The 27034-nt window shown below is 50.4% G+C and overlaps 1 protein-coding gene across 2 annotated transcripts in view; it reads left to right on the plus strand.

Moving 5' to 3' along the window:
- Nucleotides 1–2131: 2131 nt before the first annotated feature.
- ACSS2 (acyl-CoA synthetase short chain family member 2) overlaps nt 2132–27034 on the plus strand; it is a 31239-nt gene continuing 6336 nt past the window's right edge. Inside the window, exons 1-11 of one of the 2 annotated variants that reach the window (XM_039728105.1) lie at nt 2132–2284; nt 2493–2688; nt 19376–19467; nt 19940–20043; nt 20326–20398; nt 21191–21266; nt 22150–22264; nt 23777–23815; nt 25502–25639; nt 25881–26051; nt 26818–26951. In XM_039728105.1, coding sequence (XP_039584039.1) covers nt 2161–2284; nt 2493–2688; nt 19376–19467; nt 19940–20043; nt 20326–20398; nt 21191–21266; nt 22150–22264; nt 23777–23815; nt 25502–25639; nt 25881–26051; nt 26818–26951 — 1262 coding nt within the window. In that variant the 5' untranslated portion in view covers nt 2132–2160. The remainder of the gene's footprint in view (nt 2285–2492; nt 2689–19375; nt 19468–19939; nt 20044–20325; nt 20399–21190; nt 21267–22149; nt 22265–23776; nt 23816–25501; nt 25640–25880; nt 26052–26817; nt 26952–27034) is intronic. The other variant, XM_039728106.1, reaches the window with a different exon arrangement.

Below are 27034 nucleotides of genomic sequence, written 5' to 3' on the forward strand. Positions count from 1 at the left end.
GACCCTGCACACTGATCTTCCTGAGATTTTATTTTAATTTTTATTTTTATTTTTTTGGTTAAAAACAATGAAATTAATAATATGAGGCCACACTGTAGCTTTCCAGGATAGGCCTTCTATATTACATGGTTGAGGAATTTTTGTTACATGGGCTACAGCATGGTGTGAGCGTGGCTGACAGATTTGGGATGTAAATCCTGCTGAGCTCATGTTGGAGGTGTGTGAGAGTATCTCTGGAGTGATCCTGTCCATAGGACACAGTCCATGCAGGGAAGTATCTGAACTACTCCACGGTTTCATCTCAGCCGTGTCCTCCTGCATGGGGTCACAGAAGAACCTTTGCCCTGAAGCAGTGTGGGCAGGCAGCAAGCTGACACCAGAGCAGGGAGCTGCAGCACAGCTGTGCCCTTCAAAAGTAGGGAACATCCTTAATGAAAAATACACACCAGTGCTGCTGCTTTTGTGTACAGAACTGTTTCTGGCCTCTCTGCTGATGAGAACATTGCTCGGAGTGACAGACAATGCTCACCAGTCCACAGGTTTGTGTCTTCTCCAGTCTACAGCAGGGCAACAGTCCCAGGGAGTGCACAAAAGCACTTGGGAAAACCCAAGGATACCAGAGTAGGCTGTACCTGCTCACTGACACTGTGCCAACTTCAAGTTTATGCACTTTAATCTTTTGAGCGCTCCTTGGCCCTGGCCCAAACCAGCACAAAATTCCCAGGGCAGGTGGCTGCCTAGGCACGGCAGCACTTTGCTCCAAGGGGTGAGCTCCCCAGTGGAGAAAAGGAATTTGAGGTTTTGGCAGCCTTCCTAAGAAATATCATCTTGGCAGGCAATGTCACAGGGGCAGGCAATGCTGTTGGGGCATTGGGCTCAGTGCAGGGAGCGTTAAGGATTGGGATGACAAGGAGTCTGCTGCAGGAGGTACAACCACAGGTAACTCCTGCTCTGGGACCACACTCTTGGAATCACATCAGTCCTGGGAGACGCCAGCTCCAGCCTCCTGCTCCAATGAGCATGGCTACGCAGGGGCTTATCTTGTTGAATTTTGTCTGTGTCTAAGGATTGTGACCCTGCTCCTACTTTGGGCTCCTGTTCCAGCATTTGACTGCCTTCTTAGTGAAAAACAGTGAAAAAATGCTCAATTTCTCACTACCTCAGGAGATTTGTACAAAGTTTTTGCAGGAGGAAGGTGCTCAGTGAACTGCCACAGCTCGCTGTGCAGACACAGCTCGGTGGAGGGGAAGTGGAGGGTCGTGGATCCACACGAAAGTTGTTTTCTGCAGGGGGACAAGGCACAGAGTGTGGCCATACCTGCTGGCCTGTGTTGGGACGGGTGAGAGAAGAGCTCACAGACAGTGCCCTGTGCTGCTCCCTGTGCCTGGCAAAGTGGCAGGGACTGGCACAGAGGGGACACAACTCCTGCTGGGCAGGGAGAGGTGGCTGACAGGGCAGGGCTGTTAAGTGGGGACACTGCTGGCATGGGGGACAGGGCTGATGGTGTGGGACAGGGGGCCATGGGCTGACAGGGGACACCACTGAGAGCGGGACATGGCTGTCAGGGGGACACCAGTGACAGGGGACGCCACTGAGAGCGGGACATGGCTGTCAGGGGGACACCAGTGACAGGGGACATCACTGACAGTGGGACACCACTGAGAGCGAGACAGGGCTGTCAGGGGGACACCAGTGACAGGGGACACCAGTGACAGGGGACACCAGTGACAGGGGTCACCGTAGATCATGGGGACATGGCCGGCAGGGGGACACCACTGACAGAAAGGCCATGACCGACAGTGGAACACCACTGGAGAGGGACACACTGGTGACAGGGGGGACACGGTGGGTAGGGTATCTAGCTGCAGGGTGACTTGGCTGATAGGGGGTCACCACTGACACAGGGGACACCACTAACACAGGGGGCACGGCGGACAGGGGGACACCACTGACACGGGACAGCACTGAAACAAGGACACGGCTGACACGGGGACTCCGCTGACAGAAAGGACAAGGGGACACCACTGACACAGGGACAGTGCTGGCAGGGTGACACCACTGACAGCGGCACACCACAAACCAGGCACAGGCTGTGGAACATGGCCGCCGCCCCGCTCCGCCGTGAGGGCGGGCCGCGCCGCACAGCCCCGGTGCCTCGCCATGGTGCTGCCGGGGGAGCAGGCCCGGCTCTACCGGCCGCGGCCCGAGCTGCTGCCCGCGGCCCACGTCCCCTCGCTGCCCCACTACCAGCGGCTGTACCAGCGCTCCGTGGAGGAGCCGCACGGTGAGCGGGGCCGGCGCGGCGGGGCCGCGGCTCCCCGGGCCCTCGGGGCTGCCCGCGGGGCTGTGGGGAGAGCGGGGAGCCCTCTGCGAACCCCCGCGTGTGGGGTGCTCGGGGTGCCCCTCGTGCCCCCACAGGTGTTACCTGCCTCATCCCCGTTCCCTCATCCCTGTTTCCCGCTCCTGGGCTCCGGTGCCCGTTGCCTTTGCAGAATTTTGGGGCGACATCGCTAAAGAGTTCTACTGGAAGCGTCCGCACACGGGACCCTTCCTGAAGTACAACTTCGATGTGACCAAGGGGAAGATCTTCATCGAGTGGATGAAAGGAGCGACCACCAACATCTGCTACAACCTCCTGGACAGAAATGTCAGTGAGAAGAAGCTTGGGGACAAAGTTGCTTTTTACTGGTAAGTTTCTGTTTTTATTGTGGTGGAGAGGATGTGTAAATAGCACCCTAAAGTGTCCAGAGAGTGTCAGTTTCTACTGAGGTGAATGAAAACATAAAACCTGAGAGGGGCTAATCCTTAGATGGGTTCAGCACGTGTTTGCTTGCAGAGGAAGCTTCTCTGCCCTTCCCGGGAAGCTTCTCTGCCCTTCCCGGGATGCACTGAAGTGCCCGGCATGGCAGTGGGGAGTGCCTGGCTCCCAGCTCTGCCTCTGCAGCTGCTGAGAGCTCCGAGCGGTCAGACTGGAGCGAGGCAGGTGCCACAACTGCCTGCTGAAGGAGGTAGATGTGGCTAGAGGCACGGGATGAGAACAGCCAACATCCGACAGCTAAAGGCTAATAAACCCCATTATCTGCCGTGTTTATGTTTTGTGGGCTGGCGAGTTTCCACTCCTGTGGCAGAAAGGCTCTCCTAATACCTGAGTTTATATGTGGATTCCTTGCACTTGAATGTGAAGTGCTTTCAGATAGACTGGCTTCTCTACCTTTGGGAAGAAAAGTTACTTTCAGCCCTATCTGAAGTATGTTTCTAGTTTTCTACCGGAGTAGTTACTAGTGTTAAAATCCATGTAAAACTTTCCACATTGATGCAAAGTAGGATTCACTCGCGATGTCCAGGCTCCAGAAGTAATGTGCTCCTGCTGAACTAGCTCAGCTGGCAGCACAGCTGTGTCCTCAGACTGAGCTGTGCCTGGCTCTCTCTGTGCGTTTGGCTGTTTCCCTTGAGCTTGTGTGCATGTAACCTGGCTCTGACTGTATGTGACAGAGCAGAAGCACAATTAGATGTACCCCATGGTAGGCATGCAGAAACTCATTGGGATATGGTGAGTCCCTTGAGCAGAGCAGATGGAGAAATCTTACTGTCATTGCAGTAAAAATATCAGATAGTCTAAGTGATTTATTGTGCAGCTGAAGGTCCCCCTGAGTCACCTGGTGTAAAGTTGACTGGGGAGCCACCCCACTGCTGAAAGGAACATGGATATAGCAGTGTGGCTCTGGCTGTGGCTGTAAAATTGGCTTCATAGAGTTTCTGCAGTTTCTATCCATAGCCCTTTTGCTTCAGTGAAAGAATTACACACTCTGCCTAGTAGATAATCATATCAATAAGGCACAGGTGAAATGCTGGAAAGTGTTTGCTTCCCTGCTAGTTAAATAGATTCTATAGCTGACTCTGATATAAAATGACTGCAGCTTTTGAATGAAAACTCCTTTGTAAACTCCTGCAGGTAAAGGTGTAAAGCAAACAAAGCCATTTGGCAACTAGTGCTGGCCCTGTGCTGGGGCTTGTTGAGGGACTGGGTTCTTTGTGCACATAAATCTTTGTGTGACAGCTGCTCTCCATTTTAATTTGAGCTTGGTGAATGTTTTTCTTGTTGGTTATTCTGGCAGTCTTTGTGGGGGTATTTGTGATGCTGAGAAAAGCTTGGGGTGGATATGAAAATGGTGGGTGGCTGTCAGTTGTGGTTTTCACACTGCTGAAAAATAAAGTCTCTCTTACTCCTGAGCATGTGGCAGCTGCTCTCAGTTTTAATTTGGGCTTGGTGAACGTTTTTCTTGTTGGTTATTCTGGCAGCCTTTGTGGGGGTATTTGTGATGCTGAGACAGCTTAGGGTGGATATGAAAATGGTGGGTGGCTGTCAGTTGTGGTTTTCACACTGCTGAAAAATAAAGTCTCTCTTACTCCTGAGCAGAGAGTTTCCCCTGACTGTTTTGGGACAAACTCTCCTAGAATGGCTCTGTCACAGGTGACCAGGCAGTGTAGTGTGGAGTTGTCAGCTAGGAATGCTGGTGGGAGCAATGGAAGAGGCACACTGTGACAAACCTGTGGCACTGAGGACTTGGGAAAGTGGGGTTGAGGGTTACAACTCATAAAATTACTCCTCTCTGGGCTTGTGGTTTTCTTCGAAACTAAGCAATAATTAATTTCTCTCATTTTGTCCTCTCACATTTTGTGTTTTAACCCTCTGGAATGAGCCTGACTCCCTAAAACACTTGATACTTACACTGTATGAAAAGTAAAAAAAAATATCAAAGCCTCTGAAAGGTAAAGAGGTTTTTTTTATTTTTAAACACCTGAGCCACTAGACTGCATCTAAGAAAGTCTGTAGCCTGCTAGATGGGAAAGGTGCTGAACTTACACCAAGGTCTGGTTGACTGCCCAGCTCTGAGAGCTCTGAAAAGATACAGAACCGTGGTTTTTGCTTTCAGAGAGGAGGAGATTAGGGAAAAGTTGAATAGTGTTTGGAGGCACTGCTGAGTGTCTCTGAGAAGCGACGTGTCCTTACAAAACTCAGAACTGCTGCCTGTGGCTGTCTCCAGTCCTGCTTGGATGGGAAGGAGCGAGCAGCTCATCTGGGTTTGTTAGGGCCAAGCTGCACTAAAGGTTCCTGCACCACCAGCAGTCCAGGACTGCCCAAATTGGCTCCACTCAGAGGGTCTAATCCCAAGCCACATGGAATTGCGTTTTCAGCACAAAGAGCAGAACATGGGATTGCCTAATGCTGCAGAACTTGTACATAGGTGGTGTTTGCTGTGGTGGTGTTGTCCTCACGGTGCTGTTAGGACTGTGTAGTTCCAAGTGGCCGTCCTGAGTTGGTAGGAAACGTGGATTTTTCCCTGTGGCCTGCTTCACTAGGATATCTCGGGCTGCTTGTGAACATTACAAATATTTCTGGTTTCCCTGCTTCTGATTCCTCTTTCTCTGCTTAGTATTGCTGATGTGGCCTAAAAAAAGGAACAGAAGTTCCAGGAAATGCTTCTGATAAAGAGCTGCTCTCAAAGTGAAATCTCTTTCATAATGGTGTGTAAAGGCTGAGGTCAGTAGCAGTGGTTGCTGTGGGTACCTGTGGTGACTCTCATGGGCCTTGCAGGGAAAGCAGACTGGACCAGCTACTGGGACATTAAGGGGACTTGGAGCAGTGCTGAGGGCTTTGTCAGGGGTGTTTAGTTAGGGCAGGAGCACAGTATTCCTTCACCCTGCTGTAGACATGCCAAAGTCACTTGGACAGCCCTTAGTTCTGTGCTGAAGTGTCTGTTAATAATCTCATATAAACTTCAGCCTGGGCAGTCTGTGGAGGTAAAAATATAACCATGAGGGAATTAAAAAAAACCACCACCTATTGCAAAACTCTCTAATTAGACCCTGAGGTGTGAAAGTATTTGGATGAGGCCTGTTTTATGTGTAACCTGTGCCTCTGTTTCTCAAACCAGTTACCCCAGCTGCAGTGCTGGTAGTGCCTGGTGGGACTTGGGACAGGGGCAGGAGCTAGAGCTTTGTTTTTAGAGTTCCTCTAGCCAAGGAGATGGGGTTTGGTCAGTGCTCTTGGCTTCTGCCATCTCTGAGAGAGTGTATTCATCTTCTGCTTTTTTTATATTGGCATATGACATTACACATCTAGAAAGGAGCAATAAAGATAGTAAAGGCTGCCAGAGATTATTGTAATTTTGTTTAGCAAATAATAAGTGCCCATGGTTCCTCCTTTGGGCCTAGAACAAACAGGACATGCAAATAGAAAATTAGGAGGTGTGGTTTGTTTCGTTTGGGTTTCTTTATATGATTTGACTTTAAAATGTAATCATGCATTTAGGGCCTTGTAGCCTTGAGGTTTCTTTCAATAAAACTTTACATAAGAAAAAAACCAAACAACTATGAGAGCACGTTTAAAAAAATAAATAAAAGATACAAACCAGCTTCACACATCTGTCATATGCACAGATGCTGTGGCAGGGGATGCTGGCTGTTAACATCCAGCCTTTCCAAGGGCTTCTACATGATGCAGTTGGCTCTGCTGCTCCCACTGGCTTCAGGATTTTGGATCATCCTGTGTCACACTGACCATTCAATTCTTTGGTAACTTCTGGGATGACCTGTTACCCTTCCAGTGATGCAGCCTCTTTCAATGTCACAGTTTGTTTAAAGAACAAAATTCACCTCTGGGAAGGTTCCTTTTAGTGATCCACATTTGCAGGTGTGTGCATGGTTTGGTTCATGCCCACAGCACTACCCAGGCTCAGCACAGCTCCTTTCCTGATGGGGATTATCCCTGGGAAAAGGGGGTGCCCCCCCTCGATCCTTTCTGAGGTGTCCTCGATCCTTTCTGTGTCATCTCCCTGTTGTGTATGGAGAGGGATAGATTGTTGGTTTTGGCAGATATTAATTATTTTGAAAGCACTGCTAAACAGTACGATGCTCTGCTTCTGGAAATCAGGCGCATGATGTGCACCTAAAATAGGTAATAAATTACACTGAATGTATTAGTATTTTATGAAGCTTTAAATCATGTACCTTCTTCAAGGGCAATGATAGTTGTAGATTCCATCACAGAAAGTGTAGCTCTTTTCTGGTGGGCTTTGAAATCTGCCAGTGTGGGAGAGGGTGACAAAACTGGGAGTTTCAGACAGCATTTCTCATCCCTCCAGAAGGGAATATCCCTGCATCGTGGGGATGACTGAGCTGTGTGGGTAGTGCAGGAGTGGGGGGAGCATCAACAGAAACATGGGATATTAAAATAGGGAGTACAGGGAGTAGTGTAGTAGCTCAGGCATGTCCAAGTCATGTGCTTTCCTGGCTTCTTTGAAACTTTTCCTCTCGCAGTTCTGGGCAGACACTGTATATATATGAAGTACAGGACTCACAGCTTCTCCCCAGCTGTAGCTCCCTGACCTTTCTCCATAGGTGGATGGAGTCTCTAACTTTCACTGTGGGCTGTTTGGAGCAAGGTCACAGTGGGTTTAAAATTATCTGATTTCATCTAACTGCTCCGAATTCCCTGCTGTAGGGTGCAGATGAGATACAAAGATGATGCTCCAGGGCAGCATGGTGATGCCTGCTTAAGGGTTTGAGGTTGTCAGTTTGGCCTGAGGGGCAGGAAAACACAGGGATCATGATCTAAAACTTGTTACCAAGGGCTCTGTGTGTGTATGTACTGAGACCATTTTCCCCTGTCATATCTTGAGGTTCTTCTGTCCTAAGTGTTTCTGTTGTACTCACGTGCTGCATCCTCCATCCTGTTCATCACTAGTGAAATCTCCAAGGTAGTTCCCAGGTGAGTGTTTGTGCCAAAGGGACGAAATAAATATCTGAGAACAGCAAACTACCTCCTCCAGGCACGTGTGGGGTGTGCTTTCCTGGATGCTGTGAGTCAGCAGATCGAGCACTGTGGTGCTCAGGCACTTGGCATGCTCAGAGTCACTGGAAGTGCTTTTTCCATTGCAAGGACTGACTTGAAAGCAGAACTTGACTCATCCCTGTCAGGTACACTTGCTGGTTTGCAGGGAAAGGTGATTAGTTTGATGTTTTGGAGATCTCAAGCCCCATTCCTGCTTTGCAGAGCTTCTTCCATCCCAGGATGCCAGGCAGGGCAGGAGCAGGGAGCTGGCAAGTGCTCTCAGCCTCATGCTGTTCTGCAGCGTAAGGAAGGAAAGGGACAGGTATTAAAGTTTGGTGACCACTTGGTTGCCCAGTGCCTGTGGTCTCCTGTGGTTTTGCCCATTCAGAAGTACCCCTGGATGTGTGCCTCCATGGGAGGGCATTCCACATTATTGAAGATTTTCTCTGGGAATAGTTTTTATGAGCTCAAATAACACATAATCCTGCTCCTGGAGATGGAGTGGGATTTTTCTTCTCTGTTAAATCAAATCTGTTAAGAGAAAAGGCACTCAGGTAGCACTTGGGTGGTTAGTCCATGGCAAAGCAGTGAGGACAGGGGTTGTTTAACCTCTCCTGCCTGGGAGAGCAGCTCAGCTGCCTTGAATCAGGGGAACAGCTTTCATTTGAGTTTTGTTGGATCTGTTCGTTTCCAGCCTTTTGCTCAGAAACCTTTGGTAGCTGCTTCTGGCAGGGATACAGCATCCATCCATATAAATACAAGGGATTATCCAGGAAGTATTGGACCAGATAAACAAGTGGGATGTCCGTAAGTGCCCAGGATTAGATGGCATGTGCCCCAGATAGGGGCAGGAACTTGAATGTGGAATTGCAGAGCTGCTGGCCAGGGTATACTGGTGGTATTTACAAAAGGCTGCAGTGCCAAGGGCTGGGAGGTTGCCAGTCCCTCTTTGCCCAGAGAGGGCAATGGAGAGGGTCCTGGGAACCTGTAAATGTGACTTGTATCCCTGGGGGTGCAGTGGAACAGGGTCACTGGGAGAGGTGCTGGAGCTGCTGGCCGACTGCCGGAGCACGAGGCCGGTGGCACTGAGCACCAGAGATGGCTCTTTTCAGACCACCTTCAGGAGGTTTCCCACAAAACGCTGTTCAAAAAAGGAATTCAAGTGTGCCTGGAAGAACAGTGCTTTTATAGAGCTGCTTTGCTTCCTCACTTTCAGTGGACACTATTTAGTATCAGCAGCAGGACTGCCAAGGGCAGTGTTGAAGCAGAATTGCTGGTGGTGGCCAGGTTGACGTGCTCCAGAAACAGCATCTCCTGCTGCTGTTGCACCTGGAGACCAAACTTCAGCCATGGTCTGACCCAACATGGTACTTTAGTTTAGTCTGAGAAGCTCTTGGCTGAGCTGCTGCGAGCACAAGTGCAATACTGCTGTGTAAATTACACCAGTGGCACTTTTTATGTTCTTATTTTAGTACTTTTTCCTCATCCTCCTCATTGCTCTGACAGCTCTCAAGACTCAGCATGAAGGATTTAATAACTCGTGCTCAATCTAGAGCCCTACCTGAAAATGTTGGTGCATACCCTGTGCAGTGCTGCCTTTCTGCATGGTTCTGGTTGTTATAATAACTACCTGGGGCAGTATGAGGAGTGGGTGTGCACAGACAATGGCGCCTGGATTTTCACACGTCTGTGAAAATTTTGTTCTCCTGGCAGGTGTTACAGACAACTGGATATGTTTTGAGAATGCTTGGTTGCTTTAGGGAGGGGCATTGTGGTTGTGCAGTGATGGCATATTGCAAATATTGGCTGGAGATTTGAAACTTGCGGTGGATAAATGGAGTTCATGGACAGAGAGGATGGTGAACTTCTGTATGGATTCAGGACACGGAAGATCAGAGCCTTCAGTTTGCTCGCTGGACTAGAAAACCTGATTATTTTGGCTGTGTGAATGGCTTGTGTGTTCTCCCTTGGCACCCTGGTGTGAATGGAGCAGCAGTGGACAAGGACTCCAGCTACACGTGGGTGAGACTTGCTCCAAGTAGGGGACAAAAATGCTCTTTGCCAAAAGAGGTGTGAGTGGGTGCTTGTTCAAAGCGTGGCATTTTCTGGTGGGTTGCTGCACTTGCTGTGCCTGGGGGACTCTCTGTGCCCGGAGCTCCTGGGCTGAAGTGTCAGTGGGCAGTGCTTTCACAAGAGCTCTCACCTCCCCCCTTTTGGAGCAGGGTTTCAGTTCTCTGTTTGTGTTTCTGCACATCACTTGGAAATGTCGAAATGAGGTGCGGTAGGAAATTGTGAGCCCTGGCAATCTGCCATTAATACATTTTCATAGATGTCACCTCCCTTCTTCAGGGGAATCCCTCAAGGAAGTTGAGGGCCTTCCTGTTTGCTCGTCACACCTGGCTACCTGATAGTGCCCAGAAAAACTGTGGCTGTCCCATTCCTGGAAGTGGTCAAGACCAGCTTGGACAGAGCTTGTAGCAACCTGGTCTAGTGGAAGGTGTCCATGCCTGTGGAACCAGATTGTCTTTAAGGTTTCTTCCAACCCAGACCATTCATTTTATGATTCATTCAGTGATAGTGAAGCATGTTTTCCATTCCTGTTGCCACTGACCATCTTCTAAGAGATGTTCCCTACATGACATTCCAGCAGGTGACACCTGGCCTCCACCTCTGGAGGTTTATGATGCATGAGATTGAAATGTCCACCAAAAATCGGATTAAAAGCTTAATTTCCTACCATCCCCTTCATGGATATGTTGGAACCTCCATTGAAATTGTCTTGCCTGGCTTTCTGTGTTTCTGGAAACTCTACAAAATTTGGCAGAATGTTCTCACCAGGGATGCATCTGTTTCTCAAAATGGGGCATTTCCCAGTGGCAGGCAGCTTGTTGATTATTTTACTTACAGAAGCTTCATCCAGGGTCTGTTCAACAGCCCAACTGTAAATTGTTTAAACAAGCAATCAGCTGTTTTGTACTGAATATAAGCTCTACTCCCACTGGACTGGTAAAAATAGTCCGTGCTCCTTTGAAAACCCAACTGATGGTAGACATATAAAATCTTTCTTCTCATGTCAAACTTGCACATTCTTCTGCAGCATTCTTTGGTTTTGGCTGATAGGGTTACAAGTGCTGGCTGAGGGTGCCAAACTCTGTGACATGCTGGGTGAGTCTTGCACATAACCTCTGTTGCAACGCTATATGCTTATTTTGTTTTTTAAAAAGTAATTAAAATTTGCTTGAAAAAACCTCTCCCCTAAATAAAATAGGCAAAAAGCTGCTGTTTTTCTCCACTGGTTGTTCTCTTGTGTTTTAAAGTACTTCAAAAAGTAAGAGTTAGTGCTTTTCCTCCTGACTTGGTGGTTACTCAGTATCAAGGAAGTATGAAAATCATGAAGCCACAGAGAGCAAATTCTCCTTGCTGAGCCCATCAGCACAGAGTGGCTGCTGACACCGTCACCAGGGTATTTACATGTGGTCTGTATTACCTGTAAAATGGCTTATCTTGTCAAATGAGTCAGGGTGAGAGTACATTTCCCTCGCAGGGGAATTTCCTGCCTGCTGTTGATCTGTCTTCCCCAAAACTGTTCCCCTGGGGTGTTCTGGCTCTCAGGTGTGAGCGCAGAGTGTACAAATCCCATGGCACTGAGTTCACTTTCCCATGTTGGATGATGAACCAGCAGCACTGGGAGGTGTTGATTCCTTTAGAGATGTCTGAGCATCCCACTGCCTAAAGAAGGGGGCTTGAAGTAGATTTTAGGGCATAGCCTGGTGTGAGTGGGATAACTGGAGGGAATTTTGGCAGGTTGATAAATAAAGAGTGGTTTTGGAGCAGTGTCCACCTCCAGCTGGGCTCTGTGGTGTAGGATCACTCAGGGTATGGCAGAGTGAACAGTGCTTGGGCTGCACAAGATAAATATTATTTCTTTAGATGCATCTGGTATTTGTCCAGCTTCTGAAAGGCTGCAGATACAAAGAGCAGCTGGGAATGCATTTAATGAGAAGGAAGGACAGAAAGATGGATGTGGTTTTCCTATGAGGCAGTAACAGCTATGCAGGGTGTTGGGTGTTTGCTTTGTAGGCTGTGTGTCCATATAGCTGTTATTAAAGGTGAGTAGAGGATTGATTCCTTGATCAAAGAGCAAATGGTGACCCAGTATCCCTGTAGAAATAAGCTCCATTTTGGTTGTTCTGTGAAATACACAGTGCCTGTTTTGGAGTCAGTTGGGCTGGAAGGGATGGGCCTGGGGCTGAGCACAGAACATTGTTCCCTGCAGAGCACAGGGCTTCTGCTTTGACACAGCTGGTTTGGGTTTCTTAACAGCAATAGGAGCCCATTCATGCTAGATGCATGATCAGCTGGAAGTTGGGATGGTTTGGCTCAGAGATGGATTTGACAGCAGAGCTTTGTTAGGCCCTGCCTAAGTATATGGAGGACACTGGAGGGGAAATCTGATGGATGGTCCTAATGCAGATGTCAGAGTCAGCTCTGTGGATTTAGCAAGTGATGGTATTAAACTGGTAAGATTCTTCTTTTCCCTGGGCTTTCTGTTCCCAGGTTTTCTCAATGATGTTCTCTCAGTGCTGCCAAATATTTCTGAACACACTGGGAAAACCTTTTCACCAGCCCCTCCCAAGCTGAGCTCTGTCATTACGCAACTTCTTCTTTCTTGATCCATGCTGTGATGCAAGAGGATTTAAGTGTGATGGTGGTGGTAGGGTTGAGCTTTCTGGTAAACCTGCTGCTCAAGAAACCTCAGGCTTCCCAGAACTCCTTTGGGAATTCTGTGTTACTGCAATGGGAGATGGTGACGTTAAGCATGGGCAGGGCTGGGCAGTCTGCCCCGTTATTATGAAATGTTCTCATGGAGGTTTTTTGCAGACCTGCTGCAGACCCATCTGTTTGTGCAGTTAAGAGCATTTCCATATTGAACAATCCATGCAAATACCAGAATTCTTTTCTGATGAAAGGGTATCTTTTTCTGATTGTCTTGCACAGCTGCTCTCCCCAGACTTCATGTTTCAATGTAATTTATTTTCTCAAAAAGAGATTTAAAAGGCTGTCTTTACTCGAGTGCCATTCCTCTCTCAAATGGCATAAGCAAGGCTGCAGCACAGGGAGAAATCCTATTTTTTTTCAGTTTTGGCTGCTGTTGTTCCTGAGAAACCAAGATATGTGCAGGCAGACCCTTTCCAGGCAGCAGTTTTTGGGGCTGTCCTAAGAACAGCCGAGGCTAGGTCGTGGCAGGAGGTGTGTGAGCAGCTGACACCACGGTGGCCGAGCACGCCGGGGGCTCTCGCTGCCCATGCGGCTCACACGTGAGCACATTCCCCACATGGCAGGAGCCTGGCTGGCCCAGCTCTGCCTGGCATTTTGGCTGCTCTAATTCTGGATGTGGAACGGATCAGGAAGCCCAAGAGCCCTCCTGGCCTCCCCTGGTGACCTTGCACGTGAAGAGCTGTCACCACAGCAGGAAAATTCCTTCCTGCACCCTGCTCTGGGAACAGGCTGCTGGTGAAGCAGGAGCTGGAGATCTCTCATGCTGCATTTGGTTCCCTGTTTAGAGGGGATTTGGGGCTCTGAGCATGTTTTAGTTTAGAGGGCAGCAGACATGTTCTAGGGTGGACATTCCCACAGTGCCCATCTCTGCTCTGCTGGAGTCACAGAATCACAAAATTGGAAAAGACCTTTGAGACCATTGAGTGTCTCTGTGGTTCCCCACTGTGGAAATTGCTCCTGTGACATGGCAACATCTGATAAAGGCTTCTTTCCCTCATACAACACCTTTTCCAAACTGGGAATCCGTGTTTTCTTAAGGGTGCTTTCCAGCTGGTAAAATGCAGAACCTTTGTCCTGCATTAAGAAAAATTGCTCTGTGGGCTGCCATCACATCTCTGCCAGTCAGAAAATGTGACGTGGTAGCTTTGAGATGGTTTGTTGTGCTCTGAAAATTCACCTTTCAGGTGCCCCCCACCTGTGCTTGGTAACTTTGGGTTACTGCTTTTACTCAGTCACAGAATGGGTTGGGTTGGAAGGGACTATAAAGCTCATCTTGTTGCACCCCTGCCATGGCAGGGACACCTTCCACTGTCCCAGGCTGCTCCAAGCCCTGTCCAGCCTGGCCTTGGGCACTGCCAGGGATCCAGGGGCAGCCCCAGCTGCTCTGGGCACCCTGTGCCAGGGCCTCAGCACCCTCACAGGGAAGAATTTCTTCCTGATATCCAATCTAAACCTATTCTCTTTCAGTTTAAAGCCATTGCTGTTTGCAAAAAGGGAGTGAGTGATATGTTCATGGGAGCTTAGAGGAGAAACTTAAATGATCTGCAGACCCTTTGGTCCTCAGTGGGAGCATTTCCAGGGTTCAGGAAGGCTTTGGCTTTGTCCTTAGGTTGGTTTGGTTGGTGATTTTCTGTTTCTGACTGTGTGGATCTGCAGATGGTCTGGCAGATCTTGAAAACTTCTAACACTTCATTTGCTTGGCTTCATTTCTACCTTTTCTCCTGTATCTCACCTTCTCCGTGGTGTTGTAGCCCTTGTAAACCACAATTATCATCCTCAATTCCTTAGAAAACTGTCATTGCCACTGATGCAACCTGTGCTTCTTGCTGCTCATGCCAGGGTAGCTTTGCCTAGGGAGTCGTAGTTATCTGTTACTCAAACAAGTGATGCACGTAACTTTTCTTTAGAAATGTGGTGAAAGAGAAGAACCAAAGTGTTGGTGATTCATTTCCAGGTCAGCTTTGCTTGGTGTGTTTGCTCTGGGAAGTGTGTGTTCCCTTGGCCATGAGTTCCTGTGCCTCTCCTGTGTTTGTCACCTTCCACTGAGATGGGCTCAGCTCACCTGGTTAGGTGATGGGTGGGTGAAGCAGACCGTGCTTTGGAAAGTCCTGCAGTCAGCCGTGGTGCTTGGCAGAGCACAGTAATTTCTTAACTTGCTTTGGTGCAAATATCCAGGAGAGCATCTGGGCACAGCGTCCCTCTCCCACGCTGCTGCTCTGCATCCCTGGCTGCTGCACAGGGTCAGTGCCTGAGCTGATGGGGCTCTGCAGAAATGCTTGCCTGCTCCTACAGACCACCTTGCCTGCTCTACAGACCACCTTCCCTACTGCACTGTGTGAGTACAGCAGTAAATCACTTGCTCACCTGCATGGTTGTTCTAACAGGGAAGCTTAACCTTGATTTACTACCTGGGCATCAGGTGAAACAGCTCTGGCTCTGCACCTCCAAGGTCAAACTCCCAGCTGAGCAGGCAGTCTGTGAGCCCCTGTAAGTGTGGCAGTGCCACAGAAGTGACAAGTGTTCAGCTTTCCCACCTGGTGTTTTCTTCCTCCCCTGTCTGACTTCTCCATGCAGTTGTTCCTTGCTCAGACACTGGCAGGGTCTGTGCCATGGGGCCTTGTGTGTGCCACAGCGTCTGCTCTGAAGTGGGGAGCTCCTTGTTTGAGCTGCTGGCAGAAGGGAGCAGGAGGGTAAGAGCTCTGCAGAGCCTGGGCTGCCTTTCATATGTTGACAGGGATCTGTTTTGAGCAGGGCTGGGCACTGCCATCCTGCACACTGCAGTGGTGGTGGTCCCCAATGCCCTTGGGGTGGCTGGCCCTGGCAAGGATTGGCTGCAGGCAGATACAAAGCTCTTCTCTTTGCAGGAAACCTGACTTCTTTAACAAATCACATTTTCTAGAAGACCTGCCTCAGAGGGCCTCCAGTTGTGCATCTGTGTGTTTAGTTGAAGAACTTGCATTTCCTGAGTCAGTGGGTGGTTCAGTGGAGATCTTAGACTCAGAATGGGATGGGTTGGAAGGGACCTTAGAGGTCATCTAGTTCTACTCCCTGCCATGGGCAGGGACACCTTCCACCATCCCAGGCTGCTTCTTAGCTGTGTCCAGCCTGGCCTTGAACACTCCAGGGATCCAGGGGCAGCCCCAGCTGCTCTGGGCACCCTGTGCCAGGGCCTCAGCACCCTCACAGGGAAGAATTTCTTCCTTATGCATTCCATATGGCCAAGCTTGCCTTTCTCCAGCTGAGCATTCACACAACATGCAATATGTAAAACACAGGCTTCTTGAGTGCTAAAAATCTCAAATACATTCCTGCCATGAGCCAGATGATACTGTAAAATTTTGGATTACAGTTGCTAAATGTAGGACTCGGTTTGAAGATGAAAAAAATGTCAGACTCACTATGTTTCACCATGTATTTCATCTAATGATGTATCTGGGATGTTTGGGGAGCTGAGAATTGGATTTTCCTTTCAGAAGAAGCCTTGCTGTTAGAGCACAGATTGCACATGATCAATCACAGCAGCGCTGCTGCCACCTATTTTCACCAGTAGATATTAAAAATATATGTGTTTGGGGAGTGTTGGATTTGGTGGGTTTAGAACTGTGGAGGTGGGTTCTGTGGCACTGTTTTCAGAAGAGTGAGGTTTATTTTTGCAGTTCTGTTTCTTTTTCAGTTGAATTTGGACAGGGGAGCCCATGTGAGACACTCGGGGCTGACAGCTCTTGCTTATGTCAGAAGGGCATTGTTGGGGAGCTGCTGCTGGCAGAATTTGGATGCCATGAGTTTACAGGCTGGGTTTTGACGCAGAGAGTCCTCAATAGCGTGCAAGTGGGCATTCCTTTAAATGCCCTGTCTAAAATCCATCATTCACTGGGCTTTTGTGCCAGAGCAGAGGCCCGAGCAGTCTGAGTGCTCTGAGTACAGCTGTGGGCACTCCAGACTATTTTCAGAGGCATGGATATGTAAAGCAATTGCCTGCTCTTGGGAGACTGCTCGAGGCCTTGGCTGGAGATGCATTGAAAGGAGGCATCTTGTCGTGTAGAAACAAGGACATGATTTGTTTCCCATTGAACAAAAGGTCCTCTTCAAACCTGAAGCCTGAGGTTTGCCCTGCTGGTGGTAGGAGAGCTGTTTTGCAGTCACGCAAATGGATGGAAAGGACTTTGAAAAACCCCTGAAAATCCTTGTAAAAGTTTTAACTTCTCTTTGACTCTGCTCCGTGCTTTTCCTGCAGTGCCTTTTGCAAGAGGCCATAGTTCCGGCCTTCAGGATGATCCTGGGTACATTCCTTGGCCTGAATGTCCCTCCAGAGTCCTGCCAAGGAGGAGGACCTGGCGTGTTGGAGATGTGCCTCTCTTGTGCAGGGAGAGCAGGAATGTCGAGCGGTGCCTCGTGCTGGGTGGCTCAGGGCAGCCCAGTGTCCCTCATGGGCACCGTGTGCAGGGCTGCTCCCCTGAGAACCCACAGCTTGACCTGGCTGCCTCCCCTTGGCTGCTCGGCCCCCAAATAGCACACTGGGCAGCCCGTGGTAGTCTTTCCTCCTAATCTGTGTTCCTCTCTTAGTAAAGGCTGTAATTAGATCCTTTGCTGGGCCAGAGCATGGACAAAGGGACATGCTTTCTCCCTGCCCTGTTGTTGAGCTGGGGGCTGGCTGGCACAAGGCCTGCCTGTGGTGCCCAGCAGACCCCAGTGACCTTCAGGTGAGGGATTAGTGGGCTGGGATGCTCCAGCTTGCATTTGGAAGCATTATAATTGCCTTTTAAGAGCTATTCCATAATAAGGTTCGTGGCTGAGGGTAGAGCTGCATGCACAGTGATCCTGTACATCTGGACACAAGCAGGTTTGCACAGCACCAGCCTTGATGTAGGTGCACAAAGGAAAACCTGGATGGTGAGGGAAGGCACTCAGTGTGCAGCCAGACACAGCAGAAGCAGATGCTGTTCCTGTGAGCCAGATCAGTTACAGCTGCTCAGCCCAGCACTGGAATCAGCTCTTGCGTCTTTGACCTCAAGTAACAGAATGAAAAAGGAAACTGATTTCCTGGTTTCCCTTTTCTAGCTGAGAGTCCTGCTGTAAGGGACCTTGACTAATAGTTTCACATGTCATTTAGCTCAAAGTAGTGCTTCTGGCTGTGATGGGAAAAGGAGAGGAAAATGCTGGGATGTCAAGGCTGAGCTGCCTGCCTTGGACACTGGTTCACATTCCCATGCTTTGGCTTTGTATTCCTGTGTCTCTCCCCTGTGCTCTTAGAAGGGGCCAAACTTGCATAAGATATCAAGCAGGGAATCACCCTTCCAGCAGCCAGTGGTGGGAAGATTCCCTGTGCTGTGTCAATGCTGGTATCCATGGTCCCAGTTGCTGCAGAGCACTGTGGAACGCAGGAGTGTAACTGGGTGTCAAGAGGGATAAGGCAAGTGTGTAAGCAGCAGATCCACAAATGATGATCCAGGTGTGGCCACCAGTTTTGGAACCCCTGTTCTCCATGTGGCAGGAGCAGAGCTTGTATCAGTGAAGCTCTCCCAACTCTTGTGGTTTCTCCACCAGGGCCGTGTCTGCTGTTGGAGCATGTGGTCACTGTTGTGCTGGCACTGAATGGCATGATTTACAGCATTACTTGGGAAATTAGGGTGTTGCTTTATTCATTTCTGCATCCCAGAAGCCTTCCTTTGTGTTGCTGGGAGAAGTGGTTGGTTTTTGCTAGAATTCCATACTTAGTTTTGGAGTGCTCTGTTTGATGTGTTGAAGAGGTGAAGTTCCTGTTTCAGAGCTAAGCAGAGCCTGGCTGCAATCCTGAGGGAGCACATGGCATGGAGGGCATTCCTGGCCTCTCCCCAGCACCAGCGGTGCTTTTCATTTGGCTGCCCACACTAAGGGGACACTTTTCCAGAAGCACTGGCAGCTGAGAGTGATGTGATACCCCTATTCATCTATGGATCACTGGAGTTTCTGTGCTGGCTGCCTTGGAGAGACCTGGAAAAGTGTCTGTGTCCTTCCAGAGTGTAGGAGACTGCTGTTTCTCCTCTGTGAAGTCATGTCAAATTTTTTACAAATCTCCTGATATTTGGGAGTGCCACCTGATTTGCATGGCTGAAGTGCTGAGTCACATTAAAATTAGCTGGTTGTTACTTCAGTAGCAAGTAATTTCCCTGGGGATGTGACATTCCTGTCCCTTGGCTTTCCTTCCCATCTGAGTCTGGGCTGCAGGAGCCTGGAGTTGGTTCACACAGGAGCACAGGGAGAGTAAGGCAGAGCAGGCATGACACTGGACAAACATACATGGGTGTATTTATATATGACCTTGGAAAACAAGACAGGCCTTGGCATCCCATCGCAGCCCATCAGATGTCAGGTATTTGGGGGCTGGCTGCTGCTGCACGTTGGGCTGTGTTTCATGCTGAGTATCTGCAGGCATGAGCACCCAGGAGAGAGGGAGCCATGCTGTAAATCCCAGAGTGCTCCTCAGCCTGTGCACTCTTAGCTTTGGTTCTTTGTTGAGTTTTGGACTCTTCTTGCCTCTCAGAAAATGCCAGTATTTCCATTTCAGACATTCAGTTGCTTTCAGTAGTGATCTACACAGGGCTGGGCACTTTGGACTAAATTTTCCTACTATTAGAGGACTTTAGTTCAGAATTGGATTTCTGGAGTTTGGTTACTCTATGCTTGGAAGGGCAGGTGAGGACATATTTGTTGGCCAGAGCAGTTTTCAGTGTCACTCTTACCTTGTACTGCTGCACAGTAACAAAGATTATCTTGCTTTTCCAGGGAAGGGAATGAACCTGGGGATTCCACGAAGATCACCTACCACGAACTGCTGCACAAAGTTTGCCAGTTTGCCAATGTCCTCCGCAGCCAAGGTACACAGTGGGGCAGCAGGAGCACTGGATACTGGGGAGGCATTTGGCCAAGGGTTTGGAGATTGGGGTCACTGCTTGTGTGGTTGCCAGTCTGCTCATCAATTTGTTCTGCACTGCACAGATTCATTCCTGGCTCTGTCTGAAAATTGGTCAGTGCTGGTCATATCAGCTGTACAAGGAAGAAATCAGTGCTTAATGATGCTCTGGGGTTTTCCAACAAGCAGCAGGCTCTGGTTACTTTCCTGCTCCCTTCAGGGAGGCAGATGAGAACGTGGATTGTTAGTCATCATCTCTCAAGAGCCATAGTGCTTGAAAGGCAAAACCTATGGCTGCTTCAGCTCTAATTGCAGCTGAAGCTTTATTGTGTGCATATAAATGTGGAACTAAAAGAATTGATTTATTTCTATATCCTGTTCTTTTGCCATGTAACCTGTTCATTTCGATAAATGCTATGTTCACTTTCCCCCCACAGGGGTGAAGAAAGGAGACCGGGTTTCCATCTACCTGCCAATGATCCTGGAGCTGGTCATAGCCATGCTTGCCTGTGCCAGGATTGGAGCTCTGCACTCTGTTGTGGTAGGAACAAGCTCTTTGTGCTGCTCTTGGTGCTGAGCTCTGAGGGGAGCAGCTCTTGGTTTTGGGAGAGGAGCTGGAAAGCTGAGTGCTGGCCATGAGATGATGGAAGCTCTATTAAGATGCTGTTACTGTTTGCCTGCATTAACTGTGCAATGAGCTCCTTTAGCTCTCTCCATCAGTGCCTGGTGGTGAATCATTTGCCTTGGGTGAGCTGCACAAGCACAGCAGCTGGGGGTGGGTTTCTGTGTGTCCTTGCTGACTCTGCTGTGTGCTCTCTGGCAGTTTGCAGGTTTCTCTGCAGACTCCCTGTGCGAGCGGATCCTTGACTGCGGTTGCTCTCTCCTCATCACAGCAGGTAAGACACACATCTGAGCAGCTCTCTTCCTCTTGCCTGGCTGAAAGGTCCTTATTTTAAAAGCCTGGAAGTGGGAGAGAGAGGGTCAGTGCTTCAGCTGAGCCTCCCAAAGTGGGTGCAGTGCTGTAGCTGTGCCCAAATGCTGCTTCCCACTCCAAACATGTGGTGAAGCCTCTGAGCAGCCCCTCAGTTTGTCCTGTAAAGTTTGATGTCACCAGCTGCTAATAGAATGTTTCCAAACACTTCTCATCCATGTTTCTCCTGAAAATCAGCCAGATGTTTGCAAGATGTATAATGAGGAAGGCCTAATGTAAGAATTCCCATCCTTCCCAGTTTTAAGGACATTTCTGCTGCAGCTCCTGGCCTTGTAAAGCAAAGGATCAAGAGTGTGGCAGTAGTTGCATGTAAGCCCACTGCATTTCCCCAGCTGTTTTTTCCAAAAGTGCAAGAAATAATGTTTTTATTAATTCCCATGGCATGAAAAGAACACACTAAACTGCAGTCTATATTCTGGATGCATTGGATTATTTTCCACAGAGTATTCCCAAGAGATTTGCCAGGTCAAACTGGGACCTCTCCCAGAGAAGGAATTCCTCCGTGTCTTTTGGCATCTGTGTGTCTGGGCTACAAGGGTGCATTAGGAGAGCTTTCCCATCAGCTGTTTGTCTGCTTCCCCTCACTCCAGTGCATGAGTCTGTTCTGCCCTCCTGAAACCCTCCTGTGTGTTGCTCCAGCTGTCCCAGGCTGCGTTGGCTGGGAAGCTCCTCTGATGTTTCCCTCACTGTTTTGCAGATGGCTTTTATCGAGGGGACAAACTGGTCAACTTGAAGCAGATTGCAGATGAAGCCATCCGGAAATGTATAGAGAAGTAAGTTTGGATTCCCTTCTGGAAAAGGGCATTGCTGCCAGAATCTGCTCCTGCACAAGTGGGAGTTGTCATAGGTGGGCAGACTCTGCAGCAGGTCTGACACAAACAGTCATCAGATGTTACAGAAAGGGAAATAATCCTGCTGAAATGACTTTGCCAAGCTTACAGACACAGCATCTGTGTAGCTTGGGTGAGACTGAACGTGGGTTTGTGTGTTAGATCAAACATGGAAATTCAGGGCAGATAGTCTGCACATTAGAAATTCAAACTCTTTAAGAAAACATAAGTCTTTATGTCTGTAAAAATAGGTACCTGGGAGGACAGAAGTGATCCTGAAGCTGGGAATTAACTGATGGAGACTGTGCTAATACCCTGAACAGGGTTGAAGGGGAAATAAGATGTCAGTGTTCTGTAGGCTGTCTTTTCCCTCATAAGGGGGCAAACACCTACACCTTTCCTTAATGTGTAATCAGGCTTTGGAAGCCTTTCCTCCCTCTGAGACAGTCAGTCCTGCCTAGGGGTTGGAGCAGCCCTAACATCTCCTGGTAGGAGGGCTTGTTCCTGGTCACAGGCAGGCAAACTGGGGATTTGTAAGGAATCTCCGCAGCAGTGTCCTGGGAGAGAAACTTGTGGGACCTCCAGTTTGTCCCAGGAATCACACCTGATGAATCCCCAGTAAGCTGTGCACAGACTGTTCCTGCTCTCTGAGCTGCTCCTGTGGCTGGTGTCCTTGGAAGTACCTGGAGTTTGCATGGCAGCAAATGCTCCAGCTCAACAAAAGGAGCTCCAGGCCCCTGCCCTGCCTCCAGTGCTGCCTGTGAATCCCAGGAAGGACTGGCTCAGCCCCTGAGCAGCCCAGTGTGACAGCTCCTGCCTTTTACAGGGGATCCTCTTTGAAAAAGTGCATCGTGGTGAAGCACCTGGGCAGGGAAGAGATGGCAGTGGACGGGACCTGCAGCAAGTCTCCTCCTCTGAAAAGGCTGTGCCAGGAAGTCCAGGTGTGATCCTGGTGGGATGAGAGGGGGGTTTTATTACCACAGGCCAGAGACCAGCAAAGTGATCAGTGCAAAACCACTGCAGTGATTCCTGAACACTCCTGTTGCTGTTTGCACCCTCCTTGCTGACGTTGCCATGTGAGTGGTCTGACAAATGGTTCCTTTTCCTTACCAAGATCCTCTCCCTGCTGCTTCCTTTAAAACCCTCACGAGCTGCCAGCCCCCAGAACCCCTGGGTACATCTTCCAAAGCCACTGGGGACAAGATGGCCATTTTCCTGTACTTAGTACAAGGTTTTTCCTTCCTAACCCTTTGTCTCTCTCCCTTGTGCACAGAGACTGATGCTGTGCTGCACTGTAGCTGTGACAGTGGCAGCAGGAGAGGACACCCAGGAGATTTGTGCTCATGGTGTGAGCTCAGGGCAGCAATGCTCTGCTGAGAGCAGTGCAGGGTCTGTGCAGCTGCCATAGGGACTGTCAGCTCTCAGGCTGGGGCTTTCCTTTGCAACTAGAGATCAAAGGATGTGGGCCAGAGGCATGTGATGAGATGGGTTGGAAGGAGAAGGTGTCATGGAGCTGTGGCTGCCTGCTGAGCTCCTGAGGCTGCTGAGCAGCCCTGCTGTGCCCAGCCCTTACCTGCTCTAGAGGTTACTTTCAGCTACCCCCCAGCTCCAAATCTTGCCACGTTGTCTTCTGTCCCTCTGTGTTGGGTGGTAATTTGCACTGAGTTGTCCCCAGGCTGCTGCTGGCTCACAAATGGGTTGTGTTTGGGGAGTATTGGAGCTTTAGACTCTGCTTTCAGGAGGAGTGGTCTGTGCACATCCCTGGAAACAAGAAGTCCAGCAGATTCCCTACCTTTGAGTTATTTTCCCTCGTTCAGCTGTGTTAATTTTATTGGGGTGTTGCTCTTTGTTTGACAGCCTGGCCATGTTCCTTGGCCTGCTCTGCCCTTTCTCTTGTGAGGGCAGGGTAGATGCAATGAATGGGAAAAGAGCAGAGCAGCCTTTCTGTGGGAGGTTTCCCTGGCAGGGTGATTGCAGGGCAGCCTGTCCCTGTGCTGGTTGCAGTAGGTGAAGTGAGATTTTTGTGCAGAATGTTCTGGGGGGAGGCTGGAGGGTGTCTCTTAGCCTTTGGCTCTCTTTACTCTACTTGTTTCCATACTTTATTAAGGACTTTTTCCCTTGTGGATGCATTTTTACTGTGCCATTGGCTTGTGTGAGGCTATTGGATGGTCCATGGGCTGTGTGCTGGCTCTGTGTCTCTGTTCCCAGCCATGTGCAGGGGATGGCCTTGGGGACCTGCCCTGGGGGCAGCTGGTACCCTGGGAAGGTGATGGAAATGGGCAGGCTTCTGCTCAGGGGTCATTTCCTGGCCTGGCCCTGGATCTGAGCATTTTCCAGCCTGCCAGGGTGATTTCCAGCATCCAGGCCTGTGGGCTTCCAGCTCCCTGCCTGCAGGGCCCGGTGTGGATACTCCCCTTCCCAGATTTCACACCCTCTTTGTGGATTTTTAACAGGAAAAAAAGACTGAAAGCTCACAGAGACTCCATCCCAAGGTATTTACACACAGCACTGCCTTCTTCTTTTTGGCACCTCCCTTCTGCTTCCCGTGCAGCTCCCCACCTCCCTTAACTGCTCTGGCTGCCCAGCCACACGTGCCCTCCTAACCGTGGTGCCAGCAGCTGCATGTCAGTGACAGCCCCCCCAGCTTGGCAGAGCTGCCCACGGCCTGGGGGTGAGGGCAGTGCCACCAGTGCTTCCAGAAACAGCCCTGGGCACAGGGAGCTGCCCAGGGGATGCAGTGTCAGCATCCAGGCCAGGGTTTGGCTCTCTGCCTGTCAGGAGCAGCTCTCACAATGCATTTCCCTTTGTGGGGAGGCTGGCAGGGGGCACCTGCAGCTTCCTGGCCACAGGTAGCAAAGCTGGATCTCCAGACCCAGCATGTGGGCTCTGCCTCATCCCAGAGCTGGGGCCTCTGGACCCCCAGAGCAGGCAGGCAGAGACACACAGTGCCATGGTCTGACCTCCTCCTGGGTGCCAAATCAGGGATCCTTCAAGGAATGGTGCCAGAGAAAACTGCTGGATAGCCTTGGGCTTGTTTACCTGGTGCCTTGCTGGGAGCTTGCTGGTGGAATAGAATTGTGGAAACTGCTTTGCCAGGTGAAACCAGGAGCCTGAGGGTCCATGAAAGCTTTCCAAGTGGGCTGAGGTGTGCCAAACTGTCAAGCAGCTGGTGTCCCCTTTACCACATGTGCAGGAGCTGTGTGCTGGGCTGTGGGGTCCCAGTGCCTCCAGATGTCTCATGAACATCTTTAGGGCTGCAGAGAGTCACCATGGGGCTTCTCTCTGTGCACCCCAGCTGAGGGAGCTGTGGTGAGCCTGGCTTTGTGAGGAGGAAATGTGCAGGGCTCTGGGTCAGGTCCTGCCCTCAGAGATGTGAGAAGTGGAGGTCTGAGCTGAGGCTGGGGCATGTTCCCTGCCCAGCTTCCCCCAGGCTTCTCTGAGGAAAGGTGAGAAGGTCAGGGGAAGTTCAGTCTTGTCCTGAGCTGTGCCACCACCCTGGAGAGGTGGGCAGGCACAATAACCCTCAGGGTGACCTCAGCCCATCAGCCACAGGCTTGGTGGCTCTGTCACAGTTCTGGCATCTTCACTCAGCCAGTGCTGGCTGGCTCTGCATTGGTGCAGTCACTTCTTACCTGGGTAGTTATTACCTGAGAGCCCAGAGAACAGATATTTTTGGGGGCCTGCAGGGCCAAGCAGTGTGAGCCCAGAGTGCTGCTGTTCACCTCGGGTTGTGCTGCCATCACGGTCCCCACAAGTTCTGTGGGCCAGGTGGCTGTGGGACAGGTGCTGTGCTTGCTGCTTGGCTGTGGGACTGCAGCTCAGGGCAGCCTCACGGGGCAGGAGGAGCCTGGCTATGGGAACAGCCCAGAGCAGCTCCTGCCAGCCTCTCCTGGCTGCTGCTGCCACCCACGGGGATTCATCACCATTACCTGTGGTCTGGACACTGCTTTAGACACGGTCTTGCAGCCAGACTGTGTTTGAAGGTTTTCCTTGTGCCTGTGGGCTGTGACAAGGAGCTTTGGGAGTGGGAGCTGCAGCTCTGGTGCATGGTTTGCAGCAGGCTGTGCTGTGAACATCCCCCCCGATGGCCCATGATGGGGGCAAGGTTTGGGCTGTGCTCCTCATCCCCCCTCTCTTGTTTTTGGACAAGCCTGTTCCTAATGTTGTGCTTTCCTCAGACCCCTTGGGACCCAGCCATGGACACGTGGTGGCATGAGCTGATGCGTGGTGCCAGCACAGAGTGTGAGCCCGAGTGGTGCGACGCCGAGGACGAGCTCTTCATCCTCTACACGAGCGGCTCCACTGGAAAACCCAAGGTGTGCTCCCAGCTCCCTGCACGGGACAGGCTGAGCCCTGGGCACCCCTCAGCTGGGGGAGCTGGTGAGGGGGGAGCTGGGAGGCCCCAGCAGGAAGAGGAGCCACAGAGGTCTTAGAAAGGGGCTGTGCTGGTCATTCCTGCTCAGCTGCTGTTGGAGCTCAGCGATGCTCAGCTGGGCCTGGCAGGGTGAGGGTGATGGTGGGAGCTCACCCTGACTTTCCTGTGCCTTCTCCTGGCAGGGTGTGCTGCACACCGTGGGTGGGTACATGATTTTTGCTGCCACCTCCTTTAAATACGTGTTTGATTACCAAGCTGAGGATGTGTACTGGTGCACGGCTGACATCGGGTGGATCACGGGCCATTCCTACCTCACCTACGGCCCCCTGGCCAACGGGGCCACCAGCGTGTTGGTGAGTGCTCTGTGCCACTGGGTGCTGGCACTCCAGGAAGGGGGAGATGGTGCTGCTGAGCTGCATCCCTGCATTGCTCTGTGATGGTGTGCAGGGCTCTGTGGGGAAGGGTGGTGCTCTCCAGGGAGGGCATGGTGACTTCCTGGGGGAGTAGTTGTTTGTGGCTTTTTCAAACTACAAAAACTTTTCAAATGCTGCCCTGTTTATTTCCAATAAAAGTACAAGCCTTGTGTACCAATGGAGCCAGGGCTCCTCTGACTAAATGCAAAAACTCAATCAGGGAGTGATGCTTTCCCTGCTGATGCTGGTTTGACAACTTGATGTTTAACTCCTGTGCCTGTATCTCTCTTGGCAGTGTAACAGATCAGGGAGACAGAGACCTGTGCCCAAGAATCCCCAGGGAAATGCAAGCAGGAAAATCACTGTTATGTTGTGGGAGGCCTTTTGGGAGTTCTTGGTACTTTGGGTTGTGGTTCTGTCACAGTGTTTGGACCTCTTGCCCTTTGCCATGTGGGTAGGGTCAGTTGGGCTGGTGGGACGGTGTCACTGTGGCCACCCAAGTGCCTGTGCTGCAAGGGGGTGTCAGGGGACATCTGTTAGGATGAGGGGGGATGACATCTGCCCAGTGAGGGGGTCCTTGACCCGGGCTGGTTTCACTGCGTGCTACCCCTGTAAGGACGTGTTGGGGTCCAGCTGCTGCTTGGGCAGGCGCTGCAGGTGGGGAGCAGTGAGGAGCAGCTGTGTCACTGCTCTGTCTCCTGCTCAGTTTGAAGGCGTCCCCACCTACCCAGATGTTGGCAGAATGTGGAGCATCATTGACAAGTACAAGGTGACCAAGTTCTACACAGCACCCACGGCCATCCGGCTGCTGATGAAGTACGGCGAGGAGCCTGTCAAAAAGTGAGTGCCAGTCCAGTGGAAGGAGGACATTGGCTTTGCACAGCAGGGTTGAGTGAGAGATGCCAAAATGACCCAGGTGTCCT

The sequence above is a fragment of the Passer montanus genome, unplaced genomic scaffold, assembly GCF_014805655.1.
Source record: "Passer montanus isolate IOZ18808 unplaced genomic scaffold, ASM1480565v1 scaffold64, whole genome shotgun sequence".
Taxonomy (NCBI): domain Eukaryota; kingdom Metazoa; phylum Chordata; class Aves; order Passeriformes; family Passeridae; genus Passer; species Passer montanus.